Source organism: Denticeps clupeoides, chromosome 3, assembly GCF_900700375.1.
Source record: "Denticeps clupeoides chromosome 3, fDenClu1.1, whole genome shotgun sequence".
Lineage (NCBI taxonomy): Eukaryota > Metazoa > Chordata > Actinopteri > Clupeiformes > Denticipitidae > Denticeps > Denticeps clupeoides.
Window position 1 is genome coordinate 34598941 of NC_041709.1, and position 19406 is coordinate 34618346.

General features: G+C 44.7%; 1 protein-coding gene across 1 annotated transcript; it reads left to right on the plus strand.

Moving 5' to 3' along the window:
- Nucleotides 1-4682: 4682 nt before the first annotated feature.
- On the plus strand, nt 4683-5845 carry LOC114785471 (B-cell receptor CD22-like). Its single transcript, XM_028971749.1, has 4 exons — nt 4683-4968; nt 5141-5392; nt 5481-5744; nt 5808-5845. The coding sequence occupies exons 1-4, from the start codon at nt 4683-4685 to the stop codon at nt 5843-5845; spliced, it is 840 nt and encodes a 279-aa protein (XP_028827582.1).
- Nucleotides 5846-19406: the final 13561 nt, after the last annotated feature.

Here is a 19406-nt window from a genome sequence, read left to right on the forward strand (position 1 = left end):
AAACGTACAAAGCATTTTAGTTGCTCTGTGATTACTGGTTCTTTTTTTGCCATAAGTCATGATACCTTGCTCCATTCATCCTTTCCTTACTATGGATCAGTCGTCCTGTCCCCTCTGCAGAAAAGCCGCCCCAAAGCAAAATGTTTCCAAGCCTTGCGAAGGGGCAGTGGTGGCCTAGTGGTTAAGGAAGTGACCCCGTAATCAGAAGGTTGCAGGTTCGAATCCCGATCTGCCAAGGTACCACTAAGGTGCCACTGAGCAAAGCACCGTCCTCACACAGTGTTCCCCGGGCGCCTGTCATGGCTGCCCACTGCTCACCAAGGGTGATGGTTAAATGCAGAGGACAAATTTTATTAATGTGTTTAATTTAATTGTGTAATATCTAAGTGTGTTAGTGTTTCTGGTTACATCACATATGTTTCTGGTTTTATTTAGGGTTATTGTGAAAAGTTATTTGCGTTATAAAACTCTGATCACCCCCCCAAAAATTTGTGACGGCTGTGCCCTTGGGTTAGTGGGTCGGGGACCCGGTTCCGTTCTCTTGAACACATGGCGTGGGCTGTAAGAGAAAAATACACACGGTTAAGCCATCTCTTGGTGTCATCTCGTCATTTGCTGTTCGAGGAGCAAAATAAAAATGCACAACGCAGAAGAAGAACCGCTACACACACAATTAGGCCAATTAGGGCGACAACGATGATAACACAAAAACGGCAGATCGGGGCACCCCTCCGAAGTCAGGCCATGACATAATGCTAATGGTCTATTTGAAGATCCCTGAAGCTTTAGATGTAACGGTGGTGGTGGCTGTGGTGACCCTCTGGTACATTTCATTGTCTGGTCAACGCCATGTGACTTGCAATGTTTGCATTCATTAATGTTCTCTATTGAAAAGACACTTGTTAGGGACACATGCCTGACCTTAACAAAAGAGTGTTTGAGGGAGCGATGGGTGAAATTAACTTAGAATAAATGACTGTAAACTCGTATGCTTTTTTATAATCTTTAGTAGTGTGATGCTTCGGCGTACCCTAGTGGTGATATGTGGTTAGAGCTGCCCCCCCACTGCTTTAGACAGCTGTCTGGTGTTGGAGTCTGATGTTGTGAAGGTGTGGACATGTGTCATTAATGCACGTAATGAGTGAAGGATGATTTAAAAATCCTGAGTAATGTTTTTACATTCTGTATCTCACAGTTAAAGTGTACCTATGATGAACATTGCTGTGCTGTGCTTGCTCTGTATCACAATGACAATAACTTCATTGGGGCAGCGGTGGCCTAGCGGTTAAGGAAGCGGCCCCATAATCAGACGGTTGCCGGTTCGAATCCCGAGCCGCTGAGGTGCCACACACTGCTCCCCGGGCGCCTGTCATGGCTGCCCACTGCTCACCAAGGGTGATGGGTTAAATACAGAGGACGCATCCCACTGTGTGCACCATGTGCTGTGTTGCTGTCTATCTCAATGACAATCACATCACTTTAATTTAATTCTTCAAATTTCTTTCTCCGTATTTTCCAGGCTCCCCTGTTGCTCTGCATGTACGTGGTCACTCTCGCTCTGAGCAGCGTGACGAAAGTGAATGTGCTGCGTTGCCAACTGCGAAATGTACGAGCGCGGTGTACTAGTTCAAGTTCAAGCTGTAATTGCCACATATGCAGTGAATTCGTTTAGTTATTTATTAGAAGTCGCAGTGTGTCCAGTTTTCTTCACAGTTCTGACAGAGGTTGGCTGTCCCACAGATACTGCTCATGAAGTTAAAGCTACTACCCTTAACTTCATCTTAGCGGGTGCACACGCAGGCCATTGTTGCAGGAGCAGTTGTCTTACCCAGATGTTCTAAAACATCTAACACCGCCTGCTTCGTGTGGGTGGGAGCTGTGTGTGCTGAGGTCTTCTCTGCTGCAGGACTCCCAGGTCAAAAGACCCGAACTGTGTACCTGTGGTGGCTTTATAGTGCCTGCCTCAGGCAGGAGCACCAAGCTGCACCCAGTCCAAGATGGACCCTTCCCAATTACGCTAATTACGGAACATAAAATGGGATTGTAGGTGGTGAAAAGGGGAGAATGAGGACCGGGTGTGATAAACAGGCACCAAGACCACAAAATGCAATGTAAAGGTTTGGCTTATGTGACTCCTGCAGGTGGGTGGGGGCACGGGACACTTTTCTAGCCCTCTGGAGGGAGGTATGGGGGGTTCCTGGTCGGGGAGTCAGTCTGCTTGAGTGGCAGACAACCCATTTGCTTATTTGGTGGGTGCTTTGTGGATTATGTTTTGTTTGAATTGTCTTTTTGATTTTTTGGGAAACCGGACCCAGTAAAAACTGACGTGCTACCTTCAGCACCCAGGACCTACGTGACAACAGCTTTCTCTAAAAATTTACATCATTCAGTGTTAAAAGAAACAATCCCTTTTTTTAAATAAGAAGGACCACACACCCGTGGCCAAACTCAGATTATGATCACCAACTGAACATAGAATTCCTGGTCATCCTGACCTCCAACGTGCTTTCTCTCCAGCAACATTCTACTGTGGAGACCATCCACTTACCAACTCCAACAGGTTTATCAGGGGTTTAATTTAATTACTCTTAATTATTGAATTATGTGAATAAAAGCGATAAAAAGGAGGAGTTGAAGAACCATCAACTTGCCACGTATGGGAGATACTTGCATTTAAACAGAGCTGCCAGTTTTTCCAAAAACCTTGGAATGAGATTTTGGGGTGAAATTGAATATTGATTACAGCACAGCGCCCAGTGCACACAGTGAAATGTGTCCTCTGCATTTAACCCATCACCCTTGGTGAGAAGCGGGCAGCCATGACAGGTGCCCAAGGAAGCAGTGTGTGGGGATGGTACCTTCATCAAGGGCACCTCAGTGGCACCTTCTGGCAGAGGTGGAAGTCAACAATCATCTCTTTGGTTTTGCCTACGTTCTGAAACAGATTGTTGATGTTGCAACATCGTTCTTGCTGATGAGACCCACCATGGCTGTGTCAAAAAAAAGTCAAAATGTATAAAGAACTGGCACAGACTCATAAGGGAAGTCCTACTGAATCCATATTACCTTTAGTTTAAATGTCAGATAGTCTTAATTATCTGTTTGACTTTAGGCAGCGGCGGTGGTGCTTGTTCTTATTAAACTCCAAACTGAGGATGGTGCCAGATTTTATTTCCAGGTAATAAAGGTGAAGTTGCTGGAGGACTCGCTACTGCCCTCTTGCTGCTTTCTGTTTTAATATTCAGAGGGATGAAGCACAAAATAATGAAGAACGGAGGTAAGAAATAAAAAAAAACACACATGCACAAAGTCTAATTTCCATCTCCCTGATTTAGAGTCCAGTTTGGAAGAAGTGAACTGAAGAGACAATAAAGAGGTGGATGGTGTTGTTGTGTCCCTCTACGTGTCTGTGTGGATCGTGTGTGCATGTAATTAATGAGCTGCTTAAATAATAATCTGAAGACATCTGGCGTCTTGTATCTTGAGACGGTGTCTTGCATGAGATTTGAATAATAATTAGATGACATGCAGCTGATGTCTTTGTGTGTTTAGTGACTTTTTGTTTCTGTCGTCTCCCACTGAAACACTCACTTCTGTTTACATGCAGAATTGATCTAGTGTGGACACGTCTGCACTGGCATGACATGATCCATCTGCCCACCCTGATCACTGGATCTCCCTGTATGATGACTGGATCTCCCTGTAGGTGGTGTGATGCATGTGTTTTAGGGGAATTACATCCCCTGTAAAAAGGAACAGCAGCCTCTAGAGGGCGACATTGATCAGTCTTATGCCTTGTCCCCATCCTACCTTCACATGTTATGAGCACATCAGTGTGTGTGTGTAGATGTGTACGTCATATGTCCGTCCTGCACACCTTGGTGACAATGGTGGTCCAGCAGACTCCTAATCAGAAGGTTGCGGGCTGAAATACCAAACTGACAAAGTGCCACAGATGTCCCCTTGATGAAGGTCCTGTCCCCACACACTGCTCCCCAAGCGCCTGTCATGGTGCCCACTGCTCACCAAGGGTGATGGTTAAATACAGAGGACACGTTTCACCGTGTCACGGTGTGCTGTGCTGCAGTGTTTCACAATGACAATCACTTCACTCTCACTTCACTCCACATGCTGGAGCTCCGACCAACAACTTTCTCTCCAGCAACATTCTACTGGGGAGACCCTCCACTTTCCAGCTCAAACAGGTTTGAAGGGGTTTAATTTCCTCTGAATTATGTGAATAAAAATGAGAAGTTGCAGAACCATCAACTTGCCAGATATGGGAGTTACTTGAATTTAAATGAAGTAAAACCACAGGGCCGTCAGAATAAACCAGCGTCTTCCTCATTTATTCTAGATGGTTTTAAAGCAGCTAAGAAGTCAGACAGCTGAGGAATTTCTCATTTTAATTATTATTCACGGCGGCAATGAAGATAAAATCGGCTGCTTCTCCATCTGTGATCTTTACTGCTGCACTTATTACACTCATCATCCAAGGTACCTTTATTCTCTTCATATTTATTTATTCTACTTTAAAAAAAGAACCAGATCCAGAAAACATTGTTTCTTTATAGTGTCCTTCTCTCTTATTGTAAATGTTAGTTTCAGGTGGTGTTGGTCAGAAGTGGCGTGTAAAGTACAGACCTACATCTATCTGTGCTTTAGAGGGAACATCAGCTGTGATGTCCTGCAACTACACTTACCCCCCTGGACTTACAGTGAAAGAAGCGTTTTGGACTGAACATGGACGGGTTGGATGGGATGGAAAGACAGACTATACTGATCTCTCTCAGCATCCAAACTACAAAGACCGAGTTCATGCAGACTGTGGAAATAAAACAAGTTGGTGCTTCCTCAACATAACAAGGCTGAATAAAAGTGATGTGCATGAGTACAACTGCAGAATTATAACACATAAAGACGGAAAACAAAGGGTCGGTAAACCAGGAATCATGTTGTCAGTAACAGGTACAGTGAACAAATTGCATCAGTTCATCTTTTGCATTAATGCTTTTTTCTTGAATACCAACATAAGAAACATTGTGATGCAGCTTCATTACCACCCAGTGCTACTCAACACACAGACTTATCAGCACATGACAGACAATAACTGTATTTTTTATTCTGATTTAATTCTTAGATCTGAAGGTGGAAATTGTTGGTGCAGCAACAGAAGGAAATGATGTAAGACTTGTGTGTAAAACCTCCTGCAATCTGAGTAGCATCCCTACATTCTCATGGAAGAAGAACGGAGAACCTTTAGAGAAGGAACCCACCAAGAACAATGAACTGCTGCTCCACCCAGTCAGCAGGGAGGATGGGGGCAGATACTCCTGTGCTGTTAAAGGCCATGAGGACCTGTCTTCTGCTGAAGTGGACCTCGATGTTAGATGTCTGTAGGACTTCCATCTTCCAAAAAAATCACTGTATGTGTTTCATATGTGGACCGAACATTAAAATGAATAAGTTTAATTTTTCAGATTCTCCCAAGAACACCAGAGTACTGGGTGCTCCACCTGCTGAGATACCTGAAGGAGGTTCAGTGACTCTGAGCTGCAGCAGTGATGCCAACCCTCCAGTGCAGAACTACACCTGGTTTAAGGAGAACGTAACATCTCCAGTAGCAGCAGGACAGAACTTCACCATCACTAACTTCACCTCTGCTCAGGTTGGACTGTATTCCTGCCAGGCGAGGAATGAAGTCGGAGTCCAGAACTCTACTGCTGTTCTTCTCACATTCACAGGTACCAGTTCAGATGGGATTGTCTCCGGCTTTTTTTGTTTCTTTTTCTCTTTTTTCTTTTTAGCTCCTGCTCTTACTGCACAATTTTCAGTCGTGGTTTAAGTCTGGTCCTGGACCAAAAGATCATAAATGTAGAAGATCTTATTGTAGTCTGGTCTAGTCCACTGAGTGAAGTGATCAGTATATGACTGTACATGTTCTAAGACGAGATCATGATAATGAGGAGGGATGGCATGAGTCCTGCTGCTGTAGGCCAGGAGGGTCTCCTTCAGTCCTGACACTGACTGGAGTTGAACTGTGATACTGAAATATGACACATCCTGTAAAAATGAATATAATATTTCCAGCTCTATGGATCTTGTTACATATGATTTTCTCCTATTTAGTGCATAAACCAGCGTCTCCTACGTCTCCTACGTGGATTCTATATGCAGTAATAACAGTGGCAGCAGCTGTGGGTCTATCATGTCTCATCACCGTGTGTTTCTTATGGTGAGAACCTGTTCTGTATGTTCAACTCATGGAAGAACATGACAGACGTGCTGATCTGTGCTCACATCTTTATTTTTAATGTAGGTACAGAAAGGAGAAGAAGGACGATACTGAGGTACAAATCTGGGGGGGACTGTTGTCTCCTGTATATTCATCTCACATTCAGAACTGTGATAATAACACCGTTATTACTATAGTATATCATATACCATATACACTATATACTAAATACATCCGTACACGGATATATTGCCGTATTGCTGCTACTTGTCCTCCTGCTTTGTCTAGTTTGTCTTGACCTGCACTATATTATGGGTCGATGCACAATGTCCTTTGTCATGTTTTTGTGTCGTGTGCTATTCTATTTGCGCTATGAGGAGGATGAAAAGACAACCCCCAGATTTTACTCCAATGGGGGGTAAAAACACCTCAACAGCATAAACACATAGACTCTACACAACATGTAAAGTAAATAGTAAAAACAGCAGCAGCCATGCAGCCACACACACTGAACCAGAAAAGCGGGCGGGGTGAGTGCGTATCAGTTCGTGCGTATGTGTGTGTGTGTGTGTGTGTGTGTTTGATTAAGTGTCCTTGTATTGGGGACGGGAGAGAGTTAATGAGAGAGACTGTTGTTTCCTGTACATTCATCCCACATTCATCTCCTGCTTTTCTTCAGCCCTGACTTCACTGTAGGACATTGTGTGTGTGTGTGTGTGTGTGTGTGTGTTCTGTTTATTCAACACATCTACAGAGAGACGTCTTGAGGAAAGACTGCAGCCACAGTGCTGCATCCAATCAGGATGATGTTCAGTACGCCTCCATCAAGGAAACCAGAGCTGCTGCTGAGGATGATGTTCAGTACACCACTGTCTATTTTGGACCAGCTGCTCATACTAAGTATTCATCATCATATCATTTCTTCTCTATCCCACAGCGAGCTGCACTGGACCTTCTGTAACGCTTTCTTCTTCTCGCTGCAGATCTCCTGTTGCTGAACCTCCTGTCATCTACAGCACAGTTCACAACTAAAGACCCACAGAATTTATCGTGTCAAGGAACTTTTTAAATAAATATTTGCTGTAGATATTAACTAAATCTCACATAATGTCAGATATGTTTTTAATTTATTAGGATATAAATACGATTTGGCGTCTGGTTTGGCGTTTGCACCTCAATTATTGTTATGGAACCGATGACAAGTTATGAGGGAGCTGGTGTAGATGATGGAGAATTTTTATGCAGCTCAGACCCCTCAGAGGGATGGTTAGATACTCCCAGGTTCTGCTCTACTCGTGTTCGAGGTCCTCCTGGAGGTTTACAAATTCCACCCACAAAACCCCCTGTACAATTAACTACCATCATCTCATAATCACGGGTCCACCTACATCAGACCACGTTATGGTCCGGGGCAGAGTAGTAGTTACATGCAGAGTAGCTGCATTTCACCAAAACCTCTGGTATTTTGTGATTTTTCCTGTTGATTTGATGATTTTATATCTGCTGCCTTCGGGTTTTGGGTGTGTGTACGAACGTGTGAGCATTATTGGGCTGATGATGTGGGTACCTGAGTGGGCACGTGTGCTCCAGTCAGAGCTTTTCTTTCTTTACCGGAGGAGAAGTTCCTCCTGCCACGCTGGGTTTGGAGAAAGTGAATAAATTTGGTTTAGGACCAAAATTAATTTTCACCGTACAGGATGTCCCATTTAGAAGCAGATGAGATCTGCCGTATTTCAGCTGTTCATAAATGACACCGTGAGGGCCATGTTGGGACAGTGGGTGTCTCAATAATGTTTTAATCCACTCTCCATCCATAGAAACACACATTCAGTGTCTGAGAGCCGTACTTAAGAGGTTGCTTGCATACCAGCTGTACTGTATGGTGGAACAGTGCTTTACCACATTCCTGAGATTTACCACCCCTCACCCCTTTGAGCAAAGCACCGCCCCCACACCCTGCTCCTCAAAAACCTGTCATGGCTGCAAAGTGTGGCGTATCGTGCTGGCTATAGATTGTGTGGGATTGTAAGGGATTTTTTATATATTACATTCTTTGTATTGTTATATTTTTTAGTTTGTATTTTAATGTATGTAATTAAAGGTTTTTCTTGTGTGTTTGGGAACTAACATTTTATATCCGTTTTTTGATAGTTGCTGTAAAGCTGCTGGGTTGTCGGTCGTTGTTTTATGGATAATTATTTTACTATGTTTTAGACTTTATTGGTTAATCCTTTTTAGGTTTTTGCTTTATATTATTTTATTGGTTATTTATTCCAATTAAATTTAGTTTAGTTCTTTTAAGTACCTGGCCGAAGCCCCAGTAACCCATAACAGAGGACCATATAAGGAAGGTTTGGTTGTCACCAGAGTGAACTATTAATTTCATGTGTTTGATGTGGAAACAGCTAACAGATTATTTTGCATGGAAAGATTTTATTTTGATTGTGTGATTTTATACTTTTACCTTTTATACGTTTTGCTTTTATACATTTACCGGTGAAAGTGTACACCCAACTTCTCTTTTTCAAATCTGTGTTTTAGATATTTTAAATTGTATATTAAATCTGAGCCTACATTAAAGGATATTGTTTGGTCCTAACATGGTGTGGTGGTTTATGGGCTAAACAGAACCCGTATCTAACCATAGGCCTACAGAGCTGAAACTGAGGGCACGATTGCTACACATCATAGATCGGTTTTCCAAGGTGGTCCACCTGGTTGCCACCAATAACCTCGTGGCTACAACACTTGGCCCGTTTACATGGGATCTTGCAGGATATTGTTTCAAATCCTTCCAAGCTCTTCCACTTTAGGGACAGCCTCTCGTGGGCGGCTGTGTGCCCCCGTTGGGCCCGGTGGTGTGTTGACTTCCATGATACCACCACCACCTTCACATACCTACTGTTTTTCACTATTAAATGGCCTCTATGGGGCATATTAATTATTAATAACCTGTATGTGATTTCTCCAATTGCCTCTGGTCTGACAAGTCTAAACACCCAAACCTTTAAAGTCCTTCTCATCAATAATGCAGATGTTGACCAGGAATATATTTTCATTTTACCGTTTTAATGTCACATATAATTAACACCTAAATAGAAACAGGAAGTAACAGAGGAAGCAGATAATAAGGAAACACAGTCGTCAAGGCAGCTGCCGGACAGTAAATTGAACAGGGTGACGCTCGGAGAAATAGTTTCCATTCTGAAGAATTTTTTAAGTAATAAAAAAATCTGAACAGATTAATGAATCTGTTATGAATTTATAGCAGACTGCAACCAAGTCAACTCCCCCCATCACCCCTTAACACTTCAGCTTTATCTACACTCTGGTGTAACACGTGGTGCAGACTGGTGCTTCCTGGCATCAGCTACTATGAGCTGATTAGACTAAAAATTCCCTCTTCACGGGGTCTCCGATCCCAATCAACCGTGTTCTCCTTTGTTGTCCCTGGCTGGTGGGACAACTTGTCCTGCTCCATTTGACTAGTCGAGACTACTACCACCTTTAAGAAACTCCTGAAAACCAACTTGTTTAAGAAGTAACTTCACTTTTGAATTTCAGCGGTCAGTCTACGTTCTATCAATCATCTCCATGGTGGGAAGATGTAACAAACATAAATCTTCTATTAAATACTGCTGATGGCATGTGCTCTTATATTTTTACTGTATGGGGAATAAATTTATCCTATGATTCTGGTGAGAGCTTTTCTTGCTTTACCGGAGGGGATCCCGGTGTGAGGCGCTCTGCACCCACCACCCATGTTTTATTTGTTTACCTTTACATTTACATTTACAGCATTTATCAGACGCCCTTATCCAGAGCGACTTACAATCAGTAGTTACAGGGTAACTCGCCTATGAACCAGAAGACCCAGGTTCAAACCCCACTTACTACCATTGTGTCCCTGAGCAAGACACTTAACCCTAAGTTGCTCCAGGGGGGGACTGTCCCTGTAACTACTGATTGTAAGTCGCTCTGGATAAGGGTGTCTGATAAATGCTGTAAATGTAAACCTTGTGACTGAATGACTGAGCGAAGTCATGCAAATCCAGCAGAGTTCACAGTGCTGTGCGACGTAGTTTCTCATCAGTCAATCATCAACCAGTTATCACAGGAGGCACATTGACTGTGGCAGTCTGTACATGACCTGGTGGCTGAGTGATGTGCTTGTAGGGCACTACCTCCCACGGGTTGCCTTTTTTCATCCCAATACGTCTGTCCTCCACTACTCTGGTGGCACATGTTTTGTATGTGCTTTTTTATGAAGGTTTGGCACCCCATAAAGCTGTGAACTGACAGCTTTGTATGACGTTTTAGTTCAACTCACCATACGTATTGACAGTCACATGCTTGCACAACCCAGACCTGTGGTCTCTCAGCCATCGTCAACACATCAATGACTAGGCAACTTGGGCCCATCTGTAAATCTCTCACCCACGACTGCACCCATAGTTATCACATCTGTTGACGGTTCAAACCACCCCCATCCACCTCTGTTTGGACACTCATTCTGAAACCAGCCATTTCCTGATCATGTGCCTCACCTCTTCTGCTGGAACATTCCTGGCAGGTTCAACATGACCTCCATTTCTCCTGGTCTTAGTTGAATGGGGTGCCCACTGCTATCATGTCTGCCTCCACCCTAAACCCAGTCCAGTTCTGTCTGCATCACCAAAGCCCAAGTCTTTGTACCTGGATGTAGTGAATTCATCTTTGATGCCCTGAAAAATGGGACAATACGGCCTTCAACAAATTTTTTTTTGTCTCCAAAAAGGACAGGGGGCTGCAAAACTGCATTGTTTGCATCAGAGAGGGTGACGAGTGGGAACCAGACAGCTTTCATCACCCCTTCTGGCCATAATGAAAGTTTGATTATTTGGGCTGTGCAACACACCTTCTGTCTTTCAGCAGTTCATAAATGACACCGTGAGGGCCATGCTGGGACCGTGGGTGTCTCAATAATGTTTTAATCCACTCTCCATCCATAGAAACAGACATTCAGTGTATGAGAGCCGTACTTAAGAGGTTGCTTGCATACCGGCTGTACTGTACAGTGGAACAGTGTGCCTCACATAAGTGCTTTACCACATTCCTGGGATTTACCATCTTACCTCAGGGTGCACCCCTCACCCCTCTGAGCAAAGCACCGTCCCCACACACTGCTCCCCAAGTGCCTGTCATGGCTGCCCACTGCTGACTAAGGGTGATGGTTTAAATACAGAGGACACATTTTCGTTGTGTGCACAACCTCCTGTCAATACACCAAGCTCATCCCCAGACAAGCCTGGTGGGCTTTATTCATTGAGCACGCCATCTCATATTGCGCAAGTAGCAAGAATATCGAGGAAGATGCTGTTTCCTGTCAGTACCCCATAGACACCACCAGCTCTGTTCTGTTGCCCATTCTGTCATCCACACGTATTCTCTGTCCCCGTGCTGGACCCTGGACAATTAGGTCCGTGCCACCCAGGTATCTGACCCTCAACCCACCAACGTTCCTCTGGGTTCCTTACACATGCCGCGTCCTGTTGTCAAGTTGTCCTGCACTGGGGGGGCACACTTCTGTTCTCTCTGGTCAGCGCCCCCTCTCCGTCTTTCACTCCGGACACCAAGAACTATTTGTAGGCATCTGCTGGACCTCTTCGCCCCCTACCAATTCTGCAATGGACCTGGACCCACCAGTCTCCTGGACACAGGGGGAAAAACACTACACTTTCCATCATAGACCGCTTTTTCAAGGTGTTCAAATTCTAATTTTATTTGTCACATACACAGTCATACACGGTATGATATGCAGTGAAATGCTTTAGCGACCACAGTATGGCAAATATTGCAAACATAACCAAATATTACACTTTTATGTTTTTAACCAAACACATAAAATATGTGTAACAGGTAGGGTGAAGGTGTGCAAATAGGTGGAGTCAAAGTATAAAGTGACAAAGTATAACAAGGTAAATGTGCAAGTTAAAAAATCTAATTAAAAGTTTGTGCACGGATTTCTAGGGGAATTGAGTTGGAGATTGTTCCTCTGGCACCAGTTCACCAGATTTCCCACCTCCTCCAGGTTGGCCGTCTCGTCGATGTCGGAGATCAGGCACACCACAACAGTGTCGTCAGCAAACTTGATGGTGGTGGTGGTGGAGTTAGTAGTGGCTGTACAGTCATGGGTGTACAGGGAGTACAGCAGGGGGCTCAGAACACAGCCCTGGGGGGCTCCAGTGCTGAGGGTGAGACATGTCCGCCCATCCTTACTGCCTGTGGTCTCCCAGTTAGGAAGTTGGAGATCCACGGACAGAGAGATGAGCTGAGTCCCAGGTCCTCCAGCTTGGTGGTGAGTGTGGAAGGGATTATCGTGTTAAATGCTGAACTGTAGACAATGAAAAGCATTTTAACATAATTTCCCTTCCGAGTGTCCAGGTGGGTGAGTGCTGTGTGGAGGAGATGTGTGATGGCTTCATCTGTGGATCGGTTGGGTCGAGTGTGTCCAGTAATGAAGAAATGATGAAGTCTCTGACCAGCCGTTCAAAGATCTTCATCACTACTGAGGTGAGGGCTACAAGGCGGTAGATGTTGAGGGAGGCAGGATGGGGTTTCTTCGGGACCGGAACGATGATGGACTCCTTGAAGCATGTGGGGATCACCGACTGAGATAGAGAGAGGTTGAATATCAATAACCTCATGGCTACAACACATGGCGCATTTACATGGAATCTCGCAGGATATTGTTTCAGATCGTGGACTGCAATTCAGCTCTTCCACTTTAGGGAAAACCTCTCGGTGATACTGTCACCACCACCTTCACATACCTGTTGTTTTTTCACTATTAAACGGCCTCTATGGGGCATATTAATTATGTGATTTCGGACCTCTGAACACCTTCAGACCACCTTCTGTTTAGGGTGACTTTGCCAAAGATTGGCAATGTGGTTCAGTGAAATGCATTCTTAAAGGTTTTTGGGAAAGTTTGTGTGTGCGTGTGTGTGTGTTTGTGTGTGTGCGTGTGTGTGTATGTGTGTTTGTGTGTGTGTGCGTGTGTGTGTGTGGTGACTGTTTTTCTGCTTTTGAAAAGCTGGATTTGAATAGTTTTGAATTCATTTTGGGTTTTTTGGTCTCCAATACAAAAAGCAGCTGAAAAAAATTCTACTTTTCTGGAAATTTGTCTTTTGAAATTATTTCAAATGAATTTTGATGAAAGTAAGGGTTGCCATATTTGAACATTTCTTGCACTAAAGACACCCATTCAAAGTTTAACCATTTAACCAAAACCCTCGTCTTAAATGGTTTTCAGACAAACCCAAAGACTATTTTGATTAAGATTTCCCTCTGACTGAGAAATTCTTCAGTGAGTAGCAAGCACCCATCCAAATTTTAGATAAAAAGATCACTATATAATGAGGCCTGAACACCATGAGTAAATATGCCCTGAAACTATGGGGGCGTGTCCACTGAGGTCCTGAAAGTGAAGTGATTGTTATGTCCTCCCTATCGCTTTCCCGGAAGGAAAACATCACATTGCTGCAAGTCCCACACAACCTTCATCCCTCACTGCAGGTAGGAGGACAGGCGAAGCTCTGGAAGGAACGGACAGCTCGACAGGCTCCTAGTTCTGAGGCTCGCTCAGGATTTATTTAACATCAATACCTGTATCACGGCTGTTCCAAAGGCCCAGACCATAAATAAATGCATGAAGTGTCAGAGCTTCCTCCAAGACACTGTTGTTCTGTGTGGGCACCCCCTACGTTTTGATGTGATTTGTTTGTGATTTCTCTTATTGCCTCCGGTGTGACAAGTCTAAACACCCAAACCTTTAAAGTTCTTCTCTTCGATAATGCAGACGTTGACCAGGAATATATTTTCACTTTACAGTTTTAATGTCACATATAATTAACCCCTAAATAGAAACAAGAAGTAACAGAGGAAGCAGATAATGAGGAAACACAGTCGTCAAGGCAGCTGCCGGGCAGTACATTGAACAGGGTGACACTCGGAGAAATAGTTTAAATTCAGAAGAATTTGTAGATAAATCTTTCTGAACACAAGGAAACATAAAAAATCTGAACATATTAATAACTCAGTTATGAATTTATAGGCAGGACTATACCTGCAGGGTCACCTTGTTGCCCTCATTCTACACACGTCACATTCTCACAGTACAAAATAAAAAAGACTGTTCCAACCTGCCAGGACATACAATTTTATACCATTGTGGTCAGGTTATGGTCAAATGTATATTAGCACATTAGTACATTAGCAAACAATTCTCACCACCTAACCCCAGACCCCGTCCTGCTGTTACATCTGAAACCAGGAATCTGTCTTCCTTTACTCCCCTCTCTGAATCAGACGTGTCTAAATTTCTCCAGTCTAGTCACCCCACCACCTGCTCCCTGGATCCAATCCCCTCACACCTCCTTCAGTCCATACAGCCCACCATATTATCTGCTCTGACACATGTCTTAAACTCCTCACTCACAACAGGAACATTCCCCACTGCTTTCAAACAGGCTGTCATTACTCCCCTGCTCAAAAAACCCACATTAAACCCATCTCTACCGGATAGCTACCGCCCAGTCTCCAACCTTCCTTTTCTTTCAAAAATTCTTGAAAGAGCAGTCCTGGCTCAACTTTCCTCATTTCTCCACAAGCATGATCTTCTTGACCCTTTTCAGTCTGGTTTCAGGAAAGGGCATTCTACTGAAACCTCCCTCCTGGCAATGATGGACGACCTTTGTGCTGCAAGAGCTGCCCGCAGATCATCTGTCCTTGTCCTACTTGATCTATCTGCTGCCTTCGATACAGTTAACCACGAAATTCTTCTCACCACACTCTCTGATTTAGGAGTCACAGGAACCGTACTAGATTGGTTCACCTCTTATCTCTACGACAGGTCCTTCAAGGTATCATGGGGAGGTGAGACATCTGTCCTCGCTAGGGTAACCACAGGGGTTCCACAAGGTTCTGTCCTTGGCCCCCTTCTATTCTCAATATACACTCGCTCACTTGGTCACATCATCCAATCACATGGCTTCTCCTATCACTCTTATGCTGATGACACCCAGCTCTATCTGTCATTCCCACCAGAAGATGCTACTATAGCAACAAAAATTTTGGCCTGCCTCTCAGACATATCGGCATGGATGTCTGAGCGACACCTCCAACTCAACCTATCCAAAACCGAGATTCTGATCTTTCCAGGCAACAATTCTCCTCAGCAAAACCTTTCAATTCAAATTGGATCGCTATTGTTAACACCCACGGCATCTGCAAAAAGCCTTGGGGTTTGGATAGATAACAAACTGAGTTTGAACCATCATGTTGCTGCGATCTCCAGATCCTGTAGGTTCACTCTCTACAACATTCGCAAGATTCGGCCTTTTCTCTCACAACAGGCTACGCAGCTCCTCGTCCAGGCAATGGTAATCTCCAAACTCGACTACTGTAACTCTCTCCTGGCTGGAGCCTCTGCAGTCACCATAAAACCACTCCAGATGATCCAAAATATGGCAGCCCGTCTCATTTTCAATCAGCCAAAATACACCCATGTTACACCTCTTCTTACCTCCCTCCACTGGCTCCCGGTAGCTGCTCACATTGAGTTCAAATCCTTGATGCTTGCCTACAGGGCTATAAATGGAACTGCGCCCTCCTACATCAACACACTACTACCTAGATACACTCCTACACGCTCTCTCAGATCGGCAAACGAAAGGAGACTAAAAATTCCTTCTTCACGGGGTCTCCGATTCCAATCATGTCTGTTCTCCGTTGTTGTCCCTGGCTGGTGGAACAACCTGCCCTCCTCCACACGACTAGCCGAGACTATCACCACTTTTAAGAAGAAGGTGAAAACCCTCTTTTTCCAAAAATATTACAGACAAATTTAACACATACACATGCATACACATTGAACAAACAAATACAAAATGTATAAATACATTATAATTTTTCTTAGTCTAGCACCCAACACTCTCCGAGCATGCTCTTCAATGACAAGTCTAAGCCTTATCAGGGCTCTTAGTTTGTATACTTGATATTCTATAGAAATCGAACGAGAATTGCTGGTGTCTTCCCATTGTAAGTCGCTTTGGATAAAAGCGTCTGCCAAATAAAGTAAAGTAAAGTAAAGTAAAGTAAAGTAAAGTATAGTGTCTTGTGGGTTCTAACATAATGAGAAATGCAAATCTTTGCCCACCACTCTTTCCTCCCCACTTCCTGGCAACGTTTCTGTTTTTAGACAGGTCGCCATGGTTACCAGGAAACAAGATTCTTATATACAGTTCAGCATGTCCACCTTAATGCATCATGATGCCTGGCTCTCTCTTGATCGAGCTGATGGGCGTCACCATATTAAAACGGGTTGGTCATGTGACCCAATGCTGTCTGACAAAAAATCTTCACCATCTATTGCTGAGGAAGCAGACTGGAACCAAGTCAACTCCCCCCATCACCCCTTAACACTTCAGCTTCATCTACACTCTGGTGTAACACATGGTGCAGACTGGTGCTTCCTGGCATCAGATACTATGAGCTGATGAGACTAAAAATTCCCTCTTCATGGGTTCTCCTTTGTTGTCCCTGGCTGGTGGTACAACTTGTCCTGCTCCATTCGACTAGCTGAGACTACCACCACCTTTAAGAAACTTCTGAAAACCCACTTGTTTAAAAAGTAACTTCACTCTTGAATTTCAGCGGTCAGTCTATGTTCTATCAATCATCTCCATGGTGGGAAGCTGTAACAAACATAAACCTTCTATTAAATACTGCTGATGGCATGTGCTCTTATCAGTACAGTCAATCTTAGATGATCACCAACTGAACATAGAATTCCTGGTCATTCTGACTTCCACGTTCTTTCTCTCCAGCATTCAACTGTGGAGACCATTGTGGTGGGAATTTTCCCGTCTGGGGAGCTGCAATAAAGGAAGACAGTTGAATTGATTATCCAAGTTTATTTACCTTGGAGAGGACTCACAAGAAGAACTCCAACTGTTAGTAAGTTCACAAGCATATTTATACCACTGTGGGTAAGAAAGGGTATCACGCTAGCTTCGTCATAGGTGCCTGGACAAGGACACCAGAATCTGTCTCGTGTCCAGCATAACACACTTGTTTGGAAAACATCTTAGCCTTGTACATCACCAAGGTTTAAAGTGAGTGTCATGGGTGGGCTGGACATGGCATGAAGGAGGACGCATTCGCACGATTTCACAGGACACAATGACCCGACCATGTGGACGCAGCCGATCTACACCCCGCTGAGATCCAGGGAGCCGTCGATGGTCGGGAGGACGTCTGCTCCATAGTTCCATGTTCAAGGTTCCATGTATGGACGTCCCCCGACGCCGCCGTCTCGTCCGGATTCCAGCGACGCACCTCCGGTAATCGCCAGTTCCCCGCCATGATCCATGTCAGGTTTTTTAATCAGTTCCCCAAGCGTGACAGACTCTCGGCGGCCTACGAAAGCTACCGTGGGGTCGAGAGGATCTGTCACGCTGTCCATGTTCCCCCTGGCGATTCCGGAGGCGGGGAGTACCGACGAATCCGTGCGACCGGACCTCGATGGCCTACGAAAGCTACCGTGGGGTCGAGGAGACCGGTCGCGCAGTTCAGGTGCTCCCGGCGTTAACCGAGACGAGGGAGGCGGCGAACTTTCCAGCGGGGCGTGCCGGAGACTGACTGGAGTGACGGGTACCTGTGGACGGAGGACAGGATGCTGGTCCCCCATGGACAAGCCGTGCTTTGGCCCAGGCCTGACGCCGCCGGTGCATGACAGCCGCCACTCGTCCTTATGGACTTCTCCCCCCTTTCATGGACCGTTTTGTGGGGCACTCCCAGGTGCTAGTGCCTTTGAGGGGGAATTACTGTCATGATCCGGACCGGCAGGGGTTTCATGTTCGTCCTGTGTAATGTTCCATGATCGTGTTCACCTGCTGTCTATTTATATAATTGTATAAAACTATCCTGTTCGTGTCTGTTCGCCGTCGGGTCATTGTGCGTGTTCATGTTCCCTTCTCTCGTGAAGTTTGTATTTAACCCCTGTCGCGTGAAATCGTGCAAATGAGTCCTCCTTCATGCCATGTCCAGCCCACCCGTGACAGTGAGATACAGTTGTTTTCTGACTGTTCCATGACCAAAGGTGAAACATGTGGAATGTCCCCATTTCTTCCTTCTAAACTCCCTCCTTTTGATCACTTTGATGATCACCACTTTAGGCACAAAAGTGTATATGACCTAAATGTAAGGTGAGGAGTACATCATTACAAAAATCAAAGAATAATAATGATAATAATAAAAAATTATTATATGGCAAGCAGGAAAAGAATGCACAATAATGAAAACAATTAAAAACAGGGTAGAGTTGGTGGGGACAGAGGTGGGGGTTGGGCTGGGAGTTGGCTGGTTGAAGTGTTCATGCCACAGAAGGATGGGGAGTATAATGATGATGCTGATGAGGAGCCTCTCAGGGGCGGGGTTGGGTGCCAGGGGCGAGGTAGATCCATGATGAGCTGGGTTGGTAGCTTGGCACGCTACGTGTTGCAGTAATGACACAGGTTTCCTTACTTATCTTGCTGGGGTTGGAGGGCTTTCAGGTGCCGCTGGAACCCTCTTACTGTGGGACGCAGGGATCCACGTGGCTCTGTCTGCGATCTTGACTGCTGTGTGAGCAGTCAGCAGGATCTGGAAGGATCTCCTGGCTGGAAGTGATGGAGTTGGATCTTGGGTACTTGTGGAAGGGCAGCAACAACTGGGAATAAAAATCTGACGTTTGATGAGACACATAATGGGTTAACATGTCATTTTCACACGAGGCAGTGTACAAATGGAGAAGTCCTTCTGGGGGGAGAAAGGCCTGTGTTAGGTGGCGTTACAAACAATATTTCATATGGACTCAAGCCAATTCTGCTGCTTTTTCCTCATTCTTATGTACATCAGGACAAGAGGTAGAACTTGAACCCAATTTAGACCCATATCTGCGCCACATTTAGCCAGTTTGTTTTTTAGTGTGCAATTCTCACAGTATTTTGTGAAATCTTTTGTGAGCCAATGAGCTGCAATAGCAGAAATCCTCCCTCCTTTTGACATATGATCCAATCCATGGGACAATTTAGGCTGCTGAAGTGAGTTGAGTGGAAGAAGCAGAGCTGGCCTGAAATCAGTCTTCACA